Source organism: Pygocentrus nattereri, chromosome 27 (genome assembly GCF_015220715.1).
Source record: "Pygocentrus nattereri isolate fPygNat1 chromosome 27, fPygNat1.pri, whole genome shotgun sequence".
In the NCBI taxonomy this organism is placed as follows: domain Eukaryota; kingdom Metazoa; phylum Chordata; class Actinopteri; order Characiformes; family Serrasalmidae; genus Pygocentrus; species Pygocentrus nattereri.
Window position 1 is genome coordinate 6,210,232 of NC_051237.1, and position 23,829 is coordinate 6,234,060.

The following is a 23,829-nucleotide window of genomic DNA, read 5'->3' on the forward strand; positions in this document are numbered from 1 at the left end:
TCGGTTGTGAGGTAAAATCAGTAATCTTATTAAAACTCTTAAAAGACCCATTTTTTATGTATAATATGTTCCTCCTGAATACAGATTGGAATACAGTTTTTTCTTACTGTACCTTTGACATATATGACATATGTAGAGTTGTATGCAAAAGTGTGGGTGCAATATGAATAACTGCCTTGTATTGTACCTTCATCCAAAAACAGCGGAGGCTGATACACTCCTTATAATGTTAGTGTGAATGGGCGGGGCTAAACTACTATAGGCTGAACAGTTGTGTATATGTAAATATTCTGCTTTTCGCAACATCATGAAAGAATTGAATTCTGAACTGTTTGGACTGGGGAGTGTATACACACACACACACACACACACACACACACACACACACACACACACACACACACACACAATCTAAGCCGCTTATCCTCCTGGGTTGTGGGTGGTGGTGGTGGAGCCTATCTCAGCAGTCACTGTCCGGAAGGCAGGAAACACCCTGGACAGGGCAAATCACAGGGCAGACGGACAGACATATACATTCACACACACACTCACACAGGGACAATTTAGCATGTCTAATCAGCCTGACTGTCTTTGGACTATGGGAGGAAACCCAAACAAACACAGGAACATGCAAACTTATATATAGAAAGACCCCTGGTCAGCTGGCTGGGGAATCGAACCCAGGCCCTTCTTTCTATGAGGTGACAGTGCAAACCATTACAAAACATTGAGAAAAAATGGTTTTCCATGAAATGGCCCTTGAAATCTAGGTGTTTAAAGTAGTTCTGGGCCACTCTCTGAATACAATTTATGTCTTGTTTACTTATTAATTTCCAAGCTATAGTTATCATTTATTCATTCACATCCATCAAAAAAAAGCAGCAATAATGACCAGGTTCACTAACCATACATAACCACGAACTGAAATGAACTGCAAACTTACCATGTACCATGTAAAAGTAGTCAAACATTAGTGCCTCTTTCCTTTAAATAGGTTAGTATTCAGTATTTTATTTAGATTAGTATTCAGGCAGCAGTTTTAAGAACCAGGTGCCAGTTCCCTTCCCTGGCTTCACGAGCTTAATGACAATATAGCCTAGTCATCATTGGCTAGAAGCTCTGCTGATTTGCATGTTCACACAAATTGTAGTGGATACAGCACACATTGACTCCTATGATGGATGTATAAAAACCCACCAATTGAATAACTGCATGGGTTGATACATAACAAGCAACAACTATGGTTGTTGTGGATGGAGCTGATGGAGGCAGAATGAGCAGGACATGTTAACATGCATGATACTACACAGAATTTGGTATTTATCACTGATGAGCAAGATACCTTAATACCACTGATATCATTGACAAGACACGTTAATACCGCTGATATCACACAGTTTGCAGTGGGATTAGATATGACTTCTTTTTAAATTTTCTTTTCATTTCTTTTTTTTTACATTATAGCGTTGTGACAAGTCTAGTTAGACATCCTCCCCCGTTCTTGAAGAATAACGGAGCACCTGTGACCAGCAGTGACCTCATATCTATGTGGCTGACGAGGGTAATGATCCTGTCACATGACGTACATGCTAATGAGTTCATCAACCCTGCCTGGATGACTCTGACATCTTTTCACACTTTTTGGCATATTGCGTAAGGCCTGATTATATTCTCTCACCACACTCTACACACTTCACACATACACCCTCTCCGTGTGTATGTGTCTGTGTGAGAGCATGTGTGTGTGTGTGTGTGTGTGCTTTTCCCCCCACACTGTGATTCACACTCAACCCAGCCTCATAAACTGTCAATCCAATCACCTCTGATTACACACTTGCGGAGGGAGTGAGAAAGAAATTCAAGGAGAAAAACAGAAAAAGAAAGCAAGACAAAAGCCAATACCTCTTGTCGTCCTCCACCTGGACTCCAATGGAGTGCACCTCTCTCAGTGCTTTTCCTTCCATATCTGAGTCGGACAAAGTCTCAGAGCTGTCCACCTGTGTATACACACACACACACACACACACAGTGTTATAAGACCCAAAGAACAGTCCGATCAAGTGTTTGGACACACCTACTTACGAGTACAATTTCTGTGTGTTTCTATGCATATGCTCACACTAGCAGCAATAAATCACTAATGGTGCCTCAAGTTTGTCTCTTGTGGGTTTACTGAGGCTGTTCTTGGTGTTTTGTGTGGACATGTATACTGTCCAGCTTCTGACAAGAAAAAATGTGTGAACCACAGTTTTATGTTCTTGAGTTTCTCTTCCACTTTTTGCACAGTACTACTGTAAAAACAAGTTTAGAGAGCTAAGGTCAGATCTTATGGCTCATTTGCATAAAACTGAGAATGTTTCAGCTCGACTGGTCATTTGTTGCCCTACAGTCATGTCGCTTGTCATTAAATAACAGCTACAAATCGTTTACTTCCATAGGAAACGACTGGCTGCGTGTCATTCTATCACTTGTATATGTGAATGTACATTAAGACCTGTTATGGCAGGGGTGTCAAACATACAGCCTGCAGCCTGTAACCAGCCCAGTTATGTTTCTTATCTGGCCCAGAGATGAATTTAAAATCCATGTTGTGGACCGTAATTGACCATCCGCAAAATAATTATTGACACTACAGTAAATAATCACTGCTTAGCATCCATCTCTAAGAGCTATTTCTTCCAATAAGTGAATGAAAACTCCAGCACGACTCCTCAGAACACACACATTTGAATGCTTGAATTATTAAAAAATAATTAAAAATAAAAAATATTTCACATAAAATAACAGACTACATTAGATAACTGCTAAACCTCTTTAACACCCCTGGTGACCCCTCATTCCCCTCACTACCACTGGAAACAAATCTGAGCCAATGAATTTCTTTTCCACTGCTTCACAACAAACCACAATAAATGACTTTGTTTACATTTTAGCAATTAAATGACACTGAGATATAACTGAACTGAATCCTAGTAACATTTTTCACGTTTCATGATGTACTGAATAGTTTCTTATAAAACTGTAATAAAATCAAATCATCCTTTAATCAAATCACTTCCTCACCTGCACTGCTATGGAGGGTCTCCACTTGCGCCCCTTGCCATCCTGCCTGTGCTCCTCTGTGCCCTGTCCTGTCTTGCTCAGGGTCATGCTGTTTTGGGGCAGTGAGGCAGACTTGCCAAGGCTTCCTCCAGCCCGATCCCTCCCCCCGCGGGGCCCTTCCAGCAGGCTGTCTGCAGAGGTGCTGTGTTTGGGCCTCATGGGACCCGACACAGCGGGGTAGCCGGCATCCCTTAGTGCCCGGCCGTCTACACTCTCTGCAGAGTTACTGTTCTGCCTGAGCCGTGCTGGCCCCGCAGCTGGATAGTAGCCCCCTCTGGAGGCACGGCCACTGCTCTCAGTAAGATCCACAGAGTTGCTGTGCAGCTTGTGCCGCCCCAGTGCGGGCTGTCCTGTGCTCTGGAAGTAAGCATCCTGGGTGGATTCGGTGCTGCTTTGGGCTGTTATGGAGATCATAGGCTTGGACATGCGTGGCGGAAGGGGAGGTGGCCCTTTCCTGTATGGAAACACTTAAAGAATATCACAGATATTAAAAATTTTGGATATCACTGAAGATATCACTGTCCAAAAACCAGAATCCTATCCATAGATGTTAGGTTCTATCTATTAGGTGAGTCAACTTATGGCCAAAGAAGGACTGAAAATAGTCCACCAACCAAACATATATATAGCTAACAGTGTTCTGTGGCCAGAAACTGACCACTGATGAAGGACTAGAAGATGACAAACAGTATAGCAACAGATAAGCTACTGTCTCTAACTTCACATCTACAAGGTTGACCAACACAGGAAGGCGTGACTGATACAATGGACTTTAAGTGGACGCAATGTTTAAAAACTCCAGCAGCACTGCTGTCTCTGATCCACTCGTACAAGCGCAACACACACTAACTCACCACCACCATGTCAGTGTCGCTGCAGTGCTAAGAATGATCCACCACCTAAATAATACTTGATCAGTGGTGGTGCAGTTGGGGTCTTGACCATACAAAGTGCACCTATGTGACACCTATAAGTGGACCTGTTAAATGGACAATGAGTACATAAACAAGGTAAGTGTACTCGATAAGGTGGCTAGTGAGGGTGCATGTGCGTAATATGTTGCAGTGAAAACTTTTTAAAGGATTTATTTAAACTTATTAAAAACTTATTAACTTATTAAAGGAATCCACTTGATCTTCACGGTTTTCAACCTGATCTCTATCTGGCACATCTGGACCACATAGCCGATTACTATGGACAATAATTTCCCTACTCTTAGAAAAGAACAGATAACCGCTTCTCAAAACAAACCAATACACATAACAGTAGCCAGTGATGGACTGAAGCCAATGCTGATTCATATAGTAAAAGTCAATGCTGATTAATTTCTAATGTCCAGGAGGAGTTTACACTGAAATATGCTGGAGTACTCCTTTAACGACCGCTATATCTTATGTAAGTATTCTTTGGCATTCAAGCACAGAGCTCTAAACTCATACATTTGTTTTATGTCCTTTGCAAATATGTTGTAAATTCTTCATTTTATAGCTCCTCTACTATATGTATGCAATTTGTACAGCTGTTATTGAAGCTGTAACTTTGCTGCAACTGATAAATAAAGTTCCTGTCTGTTGTCTGTCTGTTTATATGAAACACTATTCATCTGAGCATCTCTAAGAAGGTGCTGTTGTGCTAAACATTTCGATCAGGGAAACTAGTAAAAAGTGGAGATGGTGAAAGTTACTGTGGTCTATCTTTAAGGTGAGAAATTCTCCATGTCTGGGAAGAGAGCTGCAACTAAAAAGAACTCTAAAAGCCACTAGCCTTCTGGAAGAAGTGCTTTATTACAAGCTCAGTCCTCTTCACCCCATATTCTGCACTATGCCACATGCCTGGCTCAGACCATGACGAGTTTGTTAATTAGTTGATGAGTGAATGAGGTGTACTAGACGAGATAAAGCACACAATTGTGCCTGGTGTGGGTTCACCAGGACTGGAATTGGGAACCCCTGCTTTATTACATCACCCTGCCTGTCGTGGGCCTGTTTGTCACATGTCACATGTCAACAAACCAACAGAAGAACATATGTATTACTCACACAAAACTTCAATACAAGAGAATTCTGACACAAATACACAGAACAGTGTGTGTTTTCCATCAAGTCTGAAATGTTATTATCAGACAGCAGCTTTATACACGTCCTCTAGTGTGTGGTGGTGTGTGTGTGTATGTGTAGTCTAGGGGGGTATAGAGATGGATGCATTTGACGCTTTACAGGGGCTTTAATAAACCCCTAGTGAGATTTTCTGCTAGAATGTCTGCTTTAAGCTAGAATAGAAGAGCACACAAGGCCATCTACACACAACAGCCTGCTCACATACAAGCAGGACAAAGAGGAGGGGGGCAGAGAAGAAGGAAGAAAAGGGGAGAAAGGAAAAGAAAGGGAAGACAGAAGAAAAAAGAAAGAGAAGAAACAAGTGTGATTAGGAGAGAAAGAGAGAGAAGGAAAAAGAAGCAGAGAGAGGGAGAGATAAAGGGAGTGAGAAAGAAAGGAAGAGTGAAAGAGTGAGAGAAAAAGGGAACAGAAGGAAAAGAGAGAGTGGAATATATAGAGTAGGAAAAAAGAAGCAAAAAAGTAAAGAGAGGTAAAGAAAAAGAAAGAAAAACAGGCAGAGAGGGAGGGAGAGAGAGAGAGAGAAAGAGAGAGAGAGAGAGAGAGAGAGAGAGAGAGAGAAATTGAATTTATTTTGATATCTAAATCCTTCAGCTGAGACATGTTTTCTCAGCAGTGTTTGGGTGGCAGATCCAGAAACTCATTAAGATACTCCAGTAATCCCTGTTACTGTAGAGATACTGCCGGGTGGAGGAAGACAGCAGAGAGCAGAGATATCACACACACCTGCACAGACAATCCCTCACCTGCTCCGCCCTTTATGCTCCCCTGAGGGCCCGACATGGAGAACACAGACAGGCAGTCGTCGTCTTGGGAACAGCCCGCCTGGATGGCCCGTACGTAGCTGTGGCTGCGTGTGCGGAAACAGCCCGGCAGGTCCAGAGCCTCCACAGCCTGAGACTCCATCTCTCCAAACATGGTCTCACACACCGACTCGAACTGACGGTTCAGAGTTTCCCCCAGCTGCCAAACCACACACATAGTGTGGTTAAGGTTACACTGGGACAAGAATCAGCTTACAGCAGGTGCATATAGATACACTACAAGCCAAACCTGTTGAAGTAAGCAGTTTCTTTTAATCTAGCTCATTAGCTTTTTTGCTATGTCCTTCTAGGAAGTGGTACAGGTCCTAAAACAATGCATTTCAGGAATTTTTCCTAGAGAGATTAAGTCATTAAACTATTATCCCTAGCTTTAAAGATTAAAGATCTTCCTAAACAGGAAATTGTATAATGCAGGGGGAGTGTGGCCCACCTAAAATGAGATAAAATATACTGAGGGCTTGAGTATATGGAGTTTTGTATATAAGTCATATAATTTATTAGCCAGGCTGAAGCACAGCCTTCACACGGTGGGGTTAGTATTAACACTGTGTTACAACTAAGGCCTTCCAAAGTAAACAATGAGAGAAGTCCATATCCCCCCTATATACATTAAAACAGTTAATATTTTAGATGGTTTTTATGCACAGATTAATCAAAAATGTATGATAGGTGTTGGCATTTCACACAGCCTCTTTAATAACTGTATTTATTTGGATGTACATACTATTACGTTTTTAAGTTGGAAAGCCTGTTTGATTCAATCAGCATAGAAATGTATTAAATTATGTGTTTGCATTGATTTACTTTTTAGCATCTGTTACAATAAACACTACTTTCCATTGAACTGTTCACAAACACACAAACAATAGATGCTCGAAAAAATTCATTTGTGGAAGAGATGTGCAGGTTACTTGCATATATAAGAAATGATTGATCTTGCTTAAACAATTTAATTAAAATTACTATATCACTGTTGTCAGAACAAAACCTTGTATCTCCAAAAAGATAACTTTACAGGAGAAGCAAAAAACACACTTTACTTTTAATGTAAGTCAATGGTCATTTTGGGCCATTTCTTTTGGTCCAGTCATCATAAAATTAATACAGACAATGTAAAGAAGAACAGGCATTTTCAAATAATGTCAAAAACTGTAAAACAACAAAAACTGAGATATGAGGTTTTGTTCCAACAGTAACAATATGTATGTTGTTTTGTGTGTGTGTGTGTGTGTGTGTGTGTGTGTGTATATATATATATATATATATATATATATATATATATATATATATATATATATATATACATATATCACTCTTTTGCACTGAAAAGAATTACTGTCAACATGTCAGTTTGCAGTGAAAGAAATTTTCAAAAGTAATTAATAATTAAATCAATTAGTCAACAACACAACACAGCATGTTTACTGACATCTAGTTTGACCAAATAATTTTCAAAATACTTCACAAAATACTCCACTCCAGTAGCTACTCTGGCTTTACTCATTTGGGAAAAGCCTTCACAGCCGTCACACAGTCTTCAGACTCTTCATTTAACATGTCAGATTCAGTTAATCTGTCCTACAGAAGCATGTGACTGGCAGGATCAGGTGACTATAAATAGAGCTGCAGTGAAACAAGACCACCACTCTGCTGCAGATATTTAGTCAAATGCCTTTGTTCTATGTTAATAAAAAATCTTACTGCTCATCATCCCTCTACTAACATATGTTTCTTTTTACAAAAGATGTTTATTCCAAACTTTTGGCTTGTAGTGTATGTTATAACACAGTTAAAAGTCAGGGTATGACTTATTTGGCCGATGATGAAACAGAATATAACAGAACAAGAATTTTGTGTTAAAGTAAAAAACAGAGGTACATTCTACTGGCTTTGATCAGCTAGCCAGAGGACAGAATACAGTGGAAGCAAAGAACATTTGTCATGCTTTTCACAAATAATGAATGACCGTGAAGTTATACACTGGGAGCAGAAGAGAAATGACATCAGAGAATCAGAGCTTGGCCTTTGTATTAGAGAAGCTCGTCTAGTGGCACATTATGTTAAGCTCCAGTAGACATGGATAATGAAACTGCAGTAATGAGACTTGTATTGTTCTTGAGATGAAGAGGAACGTTACTGACTAGAACATCACAGGAGAGAGAGTGTCTTACCTGTGAACTGGTCAGAGAGCGTGTGTAGCTACGAGAGCGAGTGTGTCCTTTTGGTGTGGTACGGCTGTTTGTGTAGGAATCTGTACACTGTTTGCACGAGTACCTGAGGAGGGTATTGATAAACAAATAAAAACCTTAGACTACATGCTTTCCTCAAGCCACACCAGGGGAATGCAAGACCAACAAATCAAGAGCAAGAAATCAGCAAGGAAGCAAATGTACACAAATTTCCCTTTTACCTCTTACCTCAAATGTAGTTTTACACATAGACAGACATGTTTAAAATCTAAAGTTATCTTTTTTTAGACACTGGAATTAAGAAGCTAATATAGTCAGCAAGTAATGGAAGCCTTTATTCAGCAAATTAAACAACACACCAAATTAAACAACAACAAAAAAGAAGAAAAACAGATAACTATAAAAAAAGATCAGTAAAACACTGCCTGGCTAAAAAAAAGGTCACCTTTAGCTTTGATTACCGCACACATTCGCTATGGCATCGTATCCACAAGCTTCTGCAATGTCACGTTTATTTACGTCCAGAGTTGCATTAACAACCTGGTCGTTAAGTATATTCAGGTAGTCCGCTGACCTCATTCTTTGGGCACATGACGTTGCTGAACCTAGACCTAACCAACTGCAGCAACCCCAGATCATAGCACTGCTTGTACGTGGCTTGTACGGTAGGCACTAAGCATGATAGGTGCATCACTTCAGCCGCCTCTCTTCTTACCCTGATGCGCCCATCACTCTGGAACTGGGTGAATCTGGACTCATCAGACCACATGACCTTCTTCCATTGCTCCAGAGTCCAATCTTTATGCTCCCTAGCAAATTGAAGCCTCACTGATAAATGGTTTTCTTAAGGCTACACAGCTATTTAGTCCCAATCCCTTGAGTTCCCTTTCGCATTGTGCATGTGGAAATGCTCTTAATTTCACTAAAACACATCCCTGAGTTCTACTGTTGTTTTTCTATGATTTGATTTCACCAAATGTTTAAGTGATCACCGGTCATGATCATTCAAGATTTTTTTCCGACCACATTCCCTCCTCGAAGATGTTTCCCCACTGTCCTTCCACTTTTTAATAATGCGTTGGACAGTTCTTAACCCAATTTTAGTAGTTTCAGCAATCTCCTTAGATGTTTTCTCTGTTGATGCATGCCAGTAATTTGACCCTTCGGAAACAGATTAACATTTTTTCCATGACCACAGGACGTGTCTTTCGACATGGTTGTTTAACAAATGAGAAGCTACTCACTGCATCAGTTAGGGTTAAATAACTTGTTGCGAAGTGAAACATAATCACCCAGGCAGTAATTATCCAACAGGAGGCTCTTACCTATTTGCTTAGTTAAATCCAGTTGGTGATCTTTTTTTTGGCCAGGCAGTGTATATTTTAAGCTGCAGTCACACTAGACACAGTTTGTGTAGCCTTACAAAATGGCTTACGAAATTGAGGCCCCATGTTGATGCGCTTAGTAATGTAGCTGTCTTGCTAACTGTAAGCAGTAACACTATAGAGGGACCTTCACAGGTTAAAACAACCAAAGCAGTAGTACTATTGATAGAGGTCGTATATTCATGGATCAAAGCTCAGTTAAATTCTGTGACTCGGCCTTTAAGGTGAATAAAGTTATGAAACAAGCTTTCTTAGCTCATTGTTTGGCTCATCTTCCTGTGTTCTACCCTTGACAACCTCCACCACCACACATGGATCAGACCTGCTAAATATGCTGTGCAGTATCAGAAAATATATATAAGTCTTTTTCAGATGAGTACTCAGTGTGGTTTAAAGCAAGTGTGTGATGATTTAGACATGCAGTTTGCTCAGTGCTAATTGGTGGTTATAAGCCTCCATTATTTGTTAGCTACATTAGCCTCATAATACTAGTGCGAAACGAAAATGCAGAACTTCAGAGACAAAATTTTTTTACTACCACTTGTAATTCTCCTCATTTATTAAGAACCATTGAGAGTCACACACTTCGTGGTGGAGGAGCGCTGGTCCATGCTGATGGAGCGACGGAAGGCTTCTCTCTGAGCAATGAGGGCACGTTTAGGGGATGTCTTAGGGCTGGTATCCGAGTCTGCGCTGTCATCGTCCCCCATGGCCTTAATGTAGCTGCCGCTGCGCATTCGTCTGCACGGAATTTCCCCTGCACTGTCTGACGACCCCCCTCCACCCCAGTCGTCTGAGGGAACCTGGCGGAAAAATGTATATCAGTGAGCAGTCCTGTCAAAACAGCTGCTATTAGGACAAGTTCCACAGCTTGACTGAAAGAGATACTGGATATCTGAAAAATACTGTACAAAGCATTACTGAAGTTATGTTCAGACATAGGAGTGTAGGAGTGGGGGGTTATTGAAGGGTGTGCCATGATTGGTTTGATTAAATTATATTCAAATTATAAATTGTATGCATAAAGTATATAATAAATATTGTTTTCAAACTATCATTTCAACTTGCAACACATTTGTGCAGAAAGTTTTTTTTTACTTGGAAATGTAGTAAAGTGAAAGTAAAATGGAAATACTTTAATAAAATACAGGTACTCAGAAAGTACAGTAATGAAGTACAGGCAGTTTGTTACTGTCAATCACTGGGTGTACAAAAGCATTAATGTATTATGTTGAATCAATCAATTTAATTATAATAACATTCAATGAATATGTGCTCACGTTTGGCCAGTATTAAATTCTTATTCTATATTCAAATATAAAAATCTCCCTGTCCCAAAAAGTATAGTGTACAGTGCAGGCATGTGTATGGGTACACTGTTAACTGGTTGAGGCAAAAGTCTTTGGACACTGAAATCACTGCTCGGGTACTTGTTCTGTTCATCATTAACGTATTAAAAAAAAAGTTCTGACTTGTACCAAAATAGTTTACTTAAGCTAAAATTTAAGATTCCACGATGCATTGAATTCCTTATTACTGATTAATATTCAAATTGTTATGAGGTTAAAGATTTTTACTACTACTGTGTAGAATCTAAAGTACAGGCCTTAGGCCAGTGCAATCTTTTATTAAAGTTGTGGCTTATTGGATTCACTGAAGTGGGGCCAGTAAGACCCAACAGAGCAATAATGAGGCAGAGAAAAGGAAGCAGTCTGAATCTTCATAGATCAATAATGTGAGTCTTGATTGCTTGGCATGACATAATGGTCCCCACTGTACACTCACAACCCCTATCATACAGAATGGCTAAGCCTCAGCTGAGCTGACGTCCAGTGCTGCATGATGTTTCTCCTTGAAGCCGTGGGACCACATAATGGTTTAATGGATGCGCTTTTTTAATTGTTTCCCTCATGGTTCAATTAAAGTGAGGAAGGAGGGAAGATGCTGCATACAAGTGAGACATTTGGTTTTGGTTGCTGTAATAAATTGTAGGTTAAAGTCCAGAAATCCAATTACACATCGTCACTATGCTAATGAAACTTTGTTTCATTGGAATGGTCATTTTGAAGAAGAAGAAATAAATATTCATTGTAATGCACGTATATGTAACAACAATTTATTCCAAGTAATTTTGGGCCATTTCAGTTGGCTTATCCATCATAAAGTGCTCACAATATGTAAGAGTCTGATGAAATTTTTTTAATGACTTTAAAGGGTTTGATATTACATCAATGAAATATATTAATAAACAAACCATTTATGATGGAACCAAAGATCGAATGCTGTAACAAAGCTGAATCAGTAACTATATTTTTAATCCATTCATATGGACATTTCTCTCATATACACATGCATACAAATAAGACACTAAAGTATAACCTCTTTTCCTCCTGTAAGGGCTTAGAGATGAGGGATGTAGTATAAAAATGGTCCTTAAACCCTAAACGCTAAAACAGGGTGCCCAAACATGGAATGGACAACATAAAACAAGCTTCTTTTCATCTTTTCATCATTTTAATCACTTTCCAAATACTTGGTAGTAGCATGGCGCTGCTTGCAAAGTGAAATGTTTCTGCAAAGCTGTGTGTCTGCAAATCCACTGCAACCGTATTTTGTGCATGCTTCAACTAGTGTGATGCTTGTGAACAAACTGTATGGCATTGACTCATTAGTGGGCTTGATGTGGTTTCTTTGGGATTTGTGAAAATGAAATTTGTGAAATGTCTAGCATAAGCTTGTAGCATATGGTTTCTTTTCACATTTGGTGAATGGAACTGGGAGGTGGGGGTGGGCAATATGTGAAATGCAAATAAAAACAGAAAGCAATGAGTTATAAATCCACTTTGACCTGTATTAAAACTAACACACAAAGACAAAATGTTTAATGTTTTACTTTATCAACTTTTTTGTAATTATATGTTCATTCTTAAATGGATAATTCTTTCATATTCTAAAAAAGTGAGGCTGGTGCAATTTAACACTAAGAGTGTGGAGAAATCTTAGTAGATCACAAATGTTCGTGAACTGTGATCCCTCAGATAGCACTGCAATTAAAATCAGCATGCTTCTGTGATGGATATCACCACATTAGCTCAGGATTACTGAGCAGAAAGACACAGAAAGACTGTACTATGCACAGTCGAAGTCACATATCCATAACATCCAGAAACGCTGCTGACTTCTCTGGGCTTGAGCTTGTCTGATGGCCAGATGCACAGTGGAAAAATGTATTGTGGTCTGATAATCCAGATTGTTACCAGTGTAAAGTTCAAAAGCCAGGGTCTGTTATATTATGTGGTGTATTAATGCCAATGTCACCATTATGCTGAAAGATGTATAGGTACACATTACGGAGCAAAATATGCCTTCTGGCTTTGTGATCACAGTGCAGGTGCTAGACTGGGCTGCCTACAGTCCAGATTTGTCTCACTTTGAAAATGTGTGGCGCATTACAAAGTGCAAAATACAACAACAAAGGCCCCATATGGTTGCACTGCTGAGGACTATATAAAAATAGGAAGAATATAAAAAATTCACTTTCAAAACTAGATCAATTGGTGTCTTCCATTCACAAATGTTTATTACATGCTGAATAAGGACAGGTGACATAACTTGCCCAACTTTTTAGGATGCGATGCAGGCATCAAAATTGGAATGAGCAAAGCAACACATCAAATATCATGCTTGGTACTGTTTTCATTTTAGTACAAGTCAAACAGAATTGACCAATCACTGTTTTCTAATTTATTACTTTATTTTTTAGTGAGGATTGTATGAAAAAGACATTTACTCTGTTAGGGAGAATGCCTTTTCAGTGACTTCTAACTGTCAGAAAGGAGATAATGCAGAGTCATAACACACACAAACACACACTAGTCTTTTGACTGACCAGTCATTGGGTATTTAAAGGTCATTGCTTTCAAGACATGATTCAGCTTGATCTCTCCATTCATGCCCCTTATTCTGCTGCTCAAAAAAGGCCTTCAAAAGACATGCAAAGTACATTAAGCTCTCATGAAGTTCCAGCCCCTAATGAAGTGGTGAAACTCTCTGTGCTCCTTTTACTTTCCAGAATGGAAACACAATAAGGATTGGTACTCACTGCTCACTGCTTTCAAGAGATGATTCAGCTTGATCTCTCCATTCATGTCCTTTTTTCTGCTGCTCAAAAAGGCCTTTAAAAGGTTCCTGAGCTTTCTACCTTCTCCTCTGTCTTCAGTTTAGCCTGTGACTCTTTCCATTTTTCCATTAGGAAAAGAGCAAGTTCATTTACAGAAGTTTCTAGCCACATTAATGACCAATCTCAGACCATTGACTTCTCTAGCATGTCTCTCTCTCTCTCTCCCTCCCTCTCTCCTCACCACTCTATTGTAGCAGCTCCATCTCTTCCACTTTCCATTACCGTCCTCTTCTCCTACCACTGCCTCAAACTCATTCTCATCATTTTGACGTATTTCACCTCTTCTCCTGCCTCTGCCTCTGCTAATTGAGGCCCTTGCTGTTTGACTTCATGACACGCAGCGCTGCTTTCTCATTTAGTCTCATCCTCAGATCATATCAAAATTTTATGTCCCACAATGAGACCACAATTCTTCTGGATGCCATTAGGACTTCTCTCCCTCTCTCCCTCTCTCTCTCTCTCTCTCTCTCTCTCTCTCGAGGGAGCTGAGTTGGCCCTCAGTGGGAGCAAATATCTGCTGAGTCCTGCATCTGGAAAACTGCTGCTCTGTCAGGAACTGTCACAGAAAACAGAACCTGCCAAGACATATCATACCCTAATGTTCCTTAAGGTGCTGGAAGGAGTGCTGGAAATTAGCTAAGAGGAGAGCAGTGGCCTTAATAGACACTTACAAGCATGGTGATGGGTATAATATATGATATCTCAAGACAAAGCATTTTTTTACTGTCACAGTGTACTTTTAAGTCCTGAATCTGCCTGTTGGAATACTGCAAAATTACAAGCTCAAGAAATGGTAATAATGAACGGGCAGATGCACATAAGTACACTACCCCCATTAGGCTATTAGACCAGGCAAATACTGGGCCTTTTCGTACATTTATGTGTTAGTAATTAATCAGAACAAACTTTACTAAACTTCAAATTATGAATGACATTCTAGAAGCAAGGACATATCAACAGCACCAACAGCTATTTAGTGTTAATAAGTCCCTTATGTGGAGAACCTTCAGACAGCCAAATGAGTGAGTAGCTGGTATTCCGTCCACATATTTTAATGTGCATTTTGTCGTATTAAAAAGACTTGATGAAATAGAACCACCCCACTTTGCATAAAACTTTGTACATTTGCTTTGGGTGGATAAAGTACAACAGAAATTCTGTGTAGTAAATAAAGCAAATATTTCAGGTTTTGTCCACAGTGCCTATGGAACAGGTACCAGTTACCTAATGAGGAAATTAAAACCTACCTTTATCTTATCAAAGAAAAAAAAGGAAAAACTGTGATATTAAATGGTAAACATACAGAAGATGTCTGCACTGATAAATGGACATTTCCTGAGTCACTATGCTGATGCTGATATGATATGAAATAAAAAAGTTAAGCCATAAAGTTAATTTAAGTACAAATTAATTTCTCAGAAGTGTGTTTTTATGGATGTCACCACAGAGAGTTTTATTCCCTTGTACAGAGGTGATGGAGACAGCCTAGGTCATATTTTAGTTTGTGAAATTTCAGTTATTCACTTAAATTTTGTTCGACAACTCGATGGAAACCTGGCTACTGAGTGAGTGAGTGAGTGAGTGAGTGAGTGAATGAATGAGTGGGTGAGGTATAAGCCAGGTCAAATATTTCATTTACTATAAAAATCTATGGCTGTGTTTGAGATGTTTGACATATAGGACTCACCACGATTTTAGACATGCAATGTACATTGAGTGGATAACATCAAATGGGCACATTAAACACAGTTGTTTTGGCTGGCAGATGTGGTTTAACATAGGTAAAACCAACAGTAAATTAATTTGATCACAGTGCAACTGATAATATCCTCCATACCAAATGTAAATATTTGAATGGCAAAAATATGGCATTATTTTAATCATGCTCAATATTATATTAGTGCACTTTCAATGGCAAGAGGATTTGTTTGTCCTCTGCTTCATCATAGATGGAGTTAACATCTCTGAAAGCAGCTCAAAGGGAGATCAAACTGAATTACAAACACCTGAGCTGTATGTGAAAGTGGTCATGAAGTTCCAGCCACTAATGAGGTGGTGAAACTCTCTATGGTCCTTTTACTTTTCCAGAATGGAAAGAAGCCCACTCAGTTTCATTTTGACTGTTTTATGAGGGCCCAAGGAGATCTTTGGGCATGTGGGTCACCTGAAGACATACATACTTTGTTTTTGTTTCTCTTTTGTTTTTTGATTCTTTGTTTAGGTTTATACTTGGTTTCTTGGTTCTGAGATATTCTGAGAGACGGTGGCTGATTCACTTGTAAGTGGTCCAGTTTTGGAATCTTTCTTTTTGAAAGACCCTGTCTGTAACTGTTTATATATGATGATTGAAAAGAGAATTTTTAAACTTTAATCCAGTGAAACACACCCAACATTTTGCCAGACCAATAAATAAGTTGACCTAAATGTGATGTTCTATTTCTGTAAGTACTTAATCATACTTAAGGTAACGTTTGGTTAAATGTCTATATATATATGTATGTGTGTGTGTGTGTGTGTGTGTGTGTGTGTGTGTGTGTGTGTGTGTGTGTGTGCGTGTGTGTGTGTGTTGCTGGAACAAAAGCTTGAATCTCCAAAATGGTAACTTTACAGGAGAAGCAAAAAACATGCAGGCCACTGACATACATCATTATATAATGGCTTCTACACATAAAGAGTGACAAATTAAAGCAATTTGTGTCCCAAAATGAAGGAAGTGAGTATCGAGCTTTATCGTGGCACTACCAAACCAAACTATGTCTTCAGGTGACATAGGTCTCCTTTGCTTCTCACAAAACTTTCCAGTTTGGAAAAACAGAATGGAGTGTGAAGACTTTCACTGACTCATTCAGGAGCTGGACCTTTATGGGAGTTTTCAGAAACAGTCAGTCTGTAACTCAGTTTGAGCCTGTTTGAGCTGCTTTTGGCACTAAGTGCATCCCTGAGGAAGCAGAAGGCAGAGACAAATTTTTCTGACATTTGTCAAAAAGTTCTGGTTGCTGCTTTGTGAGTTTGACTGCCGTCATGCCAACAGAAGAGATGACCGTGATTGGTCAGTGAGTTCTTGTTGTGACAAAAGTAAACAACAAAACGCTTTTTGTAATTCAAAAAATCATTTGGTGTGCAAGATATCTTCAGTTATACATGGGCTTAATTTAATTTATTGTCTGTATGTAAACGCCCTTGGATTCAAGTGTCTGAGAGCTGAAACTGAGCATTTACTGTTTTGTGTTTGCTGTTTTCTGTGCTGAAGTCTTTTCAAATTAGCTTTGATGCCAAACATATTACACCATCAATCCATAAACTGGAGGCCAAATGTCTCAAAATGTCTCTTCTTTGACTAACGTTACTGTTGCTGAGATACAGGTGGTGTGCTGTATTGAATATCAGCATAAAGACCATACAAAACAGCAAGAAAGTTGTTATTGACTAGAAACCTGGCAGTTAGCATGCCATTTGACTCTAGGATAAACTTGTCTTTGTGTGATGCAGCATATGATGATGCTGCGGCTATTCACTGTGTGAAGCTATGTAGAATGAGTAGTATGGTGCTGCACAGACAACATATCTGTTTTAAGACCCCCAAATTACAAGAGCAGGCCACTAAAAATTGGGAAACACTGCCAGTTTCAGTAAAAAAAAAACAAACATAGTTAACAGAATGTAGTCTGTTTGTCTCTTAGCATAGGCAAGCAGTTGCTGTACAGACACCACTAATTGTAATTAAATCAAAGTTATTTGACAACACTGCAGTCATCAGTATTTTCTCGGGTTATGTCCTGCTCTGGCCCAATCTGAAAAGGCTGATTAGCTAACCGGTGGTCAGAAGCAATGGTCCATTCAAGTGCAACTATTTGACATCACTAACAAAATGCTGACCTAAGTGTAGAATGATTTTTTTTTTCATTTTTATAATGAATACTTTTTTTTATACAGCATATTTTAGTAGTTTAAGGTATTTAAGGTCAAAAAGTTATTCAGAAAGGAACTGCAGCTCACTGATGGAGCATTAAAGGATAAAGAGCAGCGGGGGTTACCTGCTGTTGCTGTAGAAACACAACCTCTACACTGGCGTCTGTCTAGATGGAGGTTATGAGAGGGGGAAGGGGCTTAGAGACATTAGGCACTGCTTATTAAGGCTGGCTTCAGGCAAGCCACTTTACTCTATCCAAATGTGTCTAAATAGAACAGAATTTACAACCATTTGTCACTCTGTTTGCACACTGTGAAATTAGACCTCTGCATTTAACCCATCCATTAAGTGAAACACCCACATACATGCACACTAGTGAACATACACTAGGGGGCAGTGAGCACACTTACCCAGAGCAGTGGGCAGCCCTATCCATGGCACCCGGGGAGCAATTGGGGGTTAGGTGACTTACTCAAGGGCACTTCAGTCATGGACTGTCAGCCGAGGGGATCAAACCGTCACAGGGCCGGTTCCCTAACCTCCAGCCCATGACTGCCCCCAAATGTGTATGGAGGTATGTGTATGTACGTTGGTGCTAGTATGTGTTCAAAATTTGGTGAATGATTTGGGTTTGTGGGTAAGCATGCATCTGCTAGTTTGTATGTGCATAGGTTGAGGTTATGGCTGTATGTTCATCCTTATAACAGCAGAACGATGCAAAGTTATAAAATGGAGAGTGAGACATTAGTTATTCAACAAATCATGTGAAGAAGTAAATACACCCCATGCAATGTTTTGATATGTGGACATATCAGTATTTGATCTTCGGTTAAACTGTGTGTATAGCTGAATGTAGAGTAATAGTACATAAAACAAGAATAGAATAGAAAATAAAAGCAATGGAAATTTGACATTGCAATCATTTATTAATGAAAATAACTAAGATATTATTTTTGTCTGTTGAAAAAGAGTAAGCACACTCAGCTTCAGTACCTTGTATCCTCCTTTTATGCAGAAACAACTTTTTGACTTTTTGTAGGCGTTTCCTGTTCTTGATATGTACTGGGAGAAATTTTCACACATTCTTCCATGCAGAATTCTTCCACTGCACTTTGTTTGACTGTGTTTCTTGCATGTACAGCCTGTTTCAAATCCCTGCACAGCATTTCAATGCGATTCAGATCTGGGCTTTGACTTGATCCTTCCACAAGCCTCCATTTCTCCCTTTTTAGCAATTCCTTGGTACATTTACTTATATATTTAGGATCTTTATTCTGTTGGAAGGCCCACTACTTAAGCTTTTTTTTTGTTTGTTTGTTTGTTTTTTAACCAGTGGCCTCAGATTCTCCTCAAACTCTCTCTGGTATGAAAGAATAGTTAATTCTGTGACTGCAACTTGGCCAGGCTCTGAGGCAGCAAAGCAGCCCCAAACCATAACATGTCCACCATGCTTTACAATTGGTATGAGGTACTTATGTTAAAATGCTGTCATGGCTTCTTGTACCGCGGCCAAACATCTGTCTGACGTGTCTGTCCATAGCACATCATTTCACAAGTCCTGGTCCTTGGCTAGATATTTATTAGCTAACTTTAGTCTTGTCCTGATGTTCTTTCTTACACAGCAAAGGCTTCCTCCTGGTGGATTCCCCATGCAGGTCAAATAGTGCAGGCTTTTTCTAATGGTAGATGCATGCACATTTATATACAGTTTTAGATGTCTGAGGTTTAAATAATTCTTCCAATATATTCTCTAACAATGTACTAATCATTAGTACCAGATCGAGTGTACCTGATTTCCATTTGACACATTTGAAGTAGTAATATAATTCATATTATTTAAAGAATGATAAAAAACATTTCATTCTAAGTGTCACTTGGTAAATTATTTTACCTTTATCCATCAACACTGTTTAAATGAAGACTTGCTTATTTTTATTGCTAAATAGGTTGGAAAACTTTTCATGGGGTGTACTTAACATGACTGTGTGTGTGTGTGTGTGTGTGTGTGTGTGTGTGTGTGTGTGTATGTCAGTGTGTATTTCATATGTAAATGCGTAATAAGTTGAACAGGATGAGAACCAGCCAGCAAATCTATGGAATAGCTTAGACAGCATGTGAGCATGTGTGTTCTCATTATGTTGTGAAAAGGCCACAGGTTCATTGTTGTTTGACTTGTCTCCTCTGGTGCTGTCACTTTGTCATACAGGACTGAAAGAGGTTTGAAAAGGCATCAGACTTCGACCCCTCAGAGAAACAAGTGATGATAAAATAATCAAGTTGCTTGTTTTATTATTATTATTTTGCAATGAGGAGCTGTCAGTCAGTGCAGCATGGAGAGCCTGTTTCTGAATACAGATGAATTCTTTTTGTCAGGAAAGTGAATCTGTAAGACAGTGAGAGTGGCAGCATGACTGTGTGGGCCACCACATGAATATTCAAACAGCCAGTACTTAGCTGAGGTCACTGTTTTTCTGTCTAAGGGTCTTGCTAGCATGTTGTAAAGGTGACTGTAAAGGTTGTAGAGAAGTGTCCTTTTCTCTCAAACACACACTTGCACATTCTACTAAATTTAAGTCAGTCAGGTCAACTTGAAACCTTCTACATTCTTAACATAGTTTAGTTTAAAAAAACAAAAAAAAACACTTTTTGTACAGCATCAAAGGTTCAGTCAACAAGAGTTGAACTTACTAAAAAAGTTTCCTTATAAGCCGAAGTTGCATACATTTACATAGTTCCTCCCCTCAGTTTAACCATTACTAATTCCCATCCACAGTCAAGTCAAGTCAAGTCAAGAGGCTTTTATTGTCCTTCCATCTATGTACAAGTAGACACGGGAGTGAAATTACGTTCCTCCAGGAACAACACGGTGCAACAAGGAACAAAAAGTGCAAAGTGTGAATGTGCAGACATCGTGTGCAAACAAAAATTAAACTAGAAACAATAAATACGATAAATTAAACAGACGTTAGACACAGCAAACAGACAGGACAGTGCAGCACTGACACAGCACTCATTCTGGACATGAGGTCGTGGAATAAGGTGCAGAGATATTAACATGCTGTGATCTGTGAGTCACGCAGTCAGATGACAGACATAAACACAGCAGTCACTGAGGTAGAAAAACCTGAGCAAAACAGCAAAAACAACGCAGCAATGATCCAGATAGTGCAAGTAGAGCATCAAAAGAGTTGTGTGTGTGGAGTATTTGTGTGAGGGGGGGGCAGGGGTTAGCTCAGTGCTTTGTGAGTTTAAAAACTCACCACAGGCTATGACTCCCCCTATCAAACTGTGCCCCCACTGGACGAGGACCAAAATTAAGTAATTTCAGTCAATATGAACTACATTCATTCTCATTTCAGAGTAAACTGAAATTAAAAGTGTGATTTAGGAGAGCTTTTGACCAAACTATGTTAAGAAAAAAAAACACCTACAGAGAATGTTAACATAAAATTTCACATTGACCTGGCTTTTAATTTTTCACAATGCAGAAACTTGCCTGTAGGTAGTGGAGGTTGCGCTCCTTCAGCTTGGTATCTAGAGGCACCAGGGCCTTCTCATAACTTGTCCCTCCTGTCCCTGCTCCCCCTCCTCGAGAAGAGGCAGGGTACACTTCTCTGGCCTGGCTGACCGTCATGGCTGACCAGGTGCTCCTCTTCAGAGAGTGGCCACCATCTCCTGCCCTGGCCATAGTGGAGCAAGCCATGCACTCACCAGGAGGTGGCCCTTTTGTTTTTTTCAAGGTGAGCTCCTGAATGGCTGCATCCAGGGTCTCATGGCCCGCGGGGTATCCTCGTCCCCCTCGACCCCCAGGTACCAGAAAGCTGCTGTCGCTGTCCAGGTTGTCATCTGAGCTCCACCAGCCGGCTGTCTTGCTGCGGTGGCGTGAACTATGCCGGGACTCATGGCGTGAGTCTCCACTCTTGCTGCGCTCCCGGCTCTTGTTGCGGCGGGCCGAACGTGACTGGTGTGTGCCTGGGTGGTGGTGACCCCCACCCTCCTCGCCTCCACTGCGATGGCCTCTGTCTCGCTCCCTGTAGTCCCCCCCTCCACGTGTGCCATTGAACTCGCGTTTTGATGGTGCCTCAAGTGAGTGAGACTTAGCAAAGAGGCGCTGCACAGAGTTCACCAGGTGGCGAATGCGGCTTGGGCTCTCACTGCGTTGCTCCCCACTAGCTGTGCGCTGGTACTGCAGCGTGTGGAAACCATCCGGATGGAAGGGCAACTGCTTCTCAAACTGGTCCAGAAGGTTGGGTGGTATACGGTGCATCTTTGGGTGCCCGTGCCCATGGCCGGCTGAGGACAGGCACTCTTCGCATGAGTCATAGGGCTGTTGTTGCTGAGGTGCATGTGAGCGTGGGAAGGTGCCACCTCCAGAGGGAGGTAGCGCCAGAGGCTCAGGTGGCCCACCGGGAGGGTAGTAGGGGTGATCATTGTGCCCCTGGTAATGGTCCAGGTGATGCATGTAGTCACGCATCGCAGCATCGCAGTCCTCAGGCATGCAGTGGCATGGCCCGGATGAGTGCTGCGACAGGCTGCGACTCACCTGGTAACCCTTCGTGCCCGGGCCATGGTGGGCCGCCCGGGCCGAGAGGGGACGCTGTGGGCGCGACAGGGCTGCGCCGGAGTCAACTAGACAGAAAGAGAGAAAGAGAAAGACAGTAGTTACACAGTATCAGACATACTGCAATCTTGCCTTACATCCTGATTCTGGAAAGTAAAGTCATTCTCAGACTTCTTCTCTGCATTGCCCTTATCCCTGCTGCTATCTTGTATGGCATTCCAAATTTCATTAAGGTCAAGGGAAGTTTCTGCCAACAGCCACTTGACACCTTGTTTTCACTTAAATAAGGACAGTGGCACATCCTAAAATACATTTTGACTTTTCTTCAGAGTCCTATGGGGAATATCAACCACTCAAAATATAATTTTTCAACTAACATGAAACGTATGATTGTTTTATGACAATTGCATGATGATTACTAATAATTTCAGTTAACCATGATCTCTTCAAAGTAAAAAGCTAATTTAAATGTTACTAGCTAACTATAACAATTGGTACCATATCTAAACTATATATACCCAGATACAAAATTTGGGAGAATTCAAAGAGGAAAAGAAATAGAACTGTAACAGAGAATCCCTAATAATAGCTACACTAGAACTGAGATTCCAAGAACAAATCGGTTCTGACGTGAAACAGAAATGACCATACTAACTTCGTTCCTCCACCTGCTGTCCAAACATTACTCTTCCTACAAGTGCAACAGCTCATTGCTGTAAACAAATTGAAGCTGTTGCGTGAGTGCTGGTAAGCTCAAATGATGCTCACACTTTCATAGAACCGAGACAAACTGTAGTACATTATAATTCATTGCATAGAATACAAGAAGGCCTTTGTGGAAGGCCTATTTAAATTAAGGCTATTATGTAACATATTTTAAGAGCATAGTATAACCCATCATAGCCCACAACGCGATTTCCATTACAAAGTCTTGTTCAGGAAGGAGAACATATTACACTTTTATTTGTGTAGAGTAGCAGTTGACCCTGAGTGCAGCTGACTACAGATGGGCAAGCACTATGCATGCACGGCCCTCCTCTCAGCACGCCTGAGCTGCGTTCATTCATCTGCTGAAGTGAGTCATCCCACCTCCTCTATCACTGACTCTGAACTCATTTAGGAAAGCAGAACGTGTTGTTACGCTAATTCGGCCCATATCCCATTTCATGTCCATCATGCACAACTCCAGCAAGTGTCCTGTAATTATGTTCATGATCAGTTTGCGCTAATCTTGATGGCTTACAAAAGGAGAAAGAGTGGACAATATGTGCGAGACGTATTTTACAACTTCAGGCCACATCTTAGGGACAGCATACAGTTGAAGTATGAATAGAAGTTGTAGGATTACAGGGGAATGAATTGGTTTCTATTCAACACCAAATAGTTTGATTCCATTTGAAGAACACAATCGCACTGCTTTGCTAAGAATGGATCACCTGCCTTAGTACTATGATGAGCAGGGTGGTCCTAAGGTGGTCTGTTTCTATTGTAGATTAGATAGACAGCAGCTGACAAAGGGTGCAGCAACAGTTGCAGTGATTTGTAAACCTACAAAGTACACCTA

The 23,829-nt window shown here is 40.3% G+C and overlaps 1 protein-coding gene across 2 annotated transcripts in view; it reads right to left on the reverse strand.

The window, feature by feature from the left end:
* dlgap3 (discs, large (Drosophila) homolog-associated protein 3) overlaps positions 1-23,829 on the reverse strand; it is a 195,820-nt gene that overhangs the window by 4,994 nt on the left and 166,997 nt on the right. For both annotated transcript variants that reach the window (XM_037535478.1, XM_037535477.1), the window contains exons 3-8: positions 21,201-22,333; positions 10,200-10,417; positions 8,212-8,314; positions 5,963-6,179; positions 3,064-3,569; positions 1,903-1,997 (exon numbers count right to left, since the gene is read on the reverse strand). In XM_037535478.1, the coding sequence (XP_037391375.1) occupies positions 1,903-1,997; positions 3,064-3,569; positions 5,963-6,179; positions 8,212-8,314; positions 10,200-10,417; positions 21,201-22,202 (2,141 nt within the window). In that variant the 5' untranslated portion in view covers positions 22,203-22,333. The remainder of the gene's footprint in view (positions 1-1,902; positions 1,998-3,063; positions 3,570-5,962; positions 6,180-8,211; positions 8,315-10,199; positions 10,418-21,200; positions 22,334-23,829) is intronic.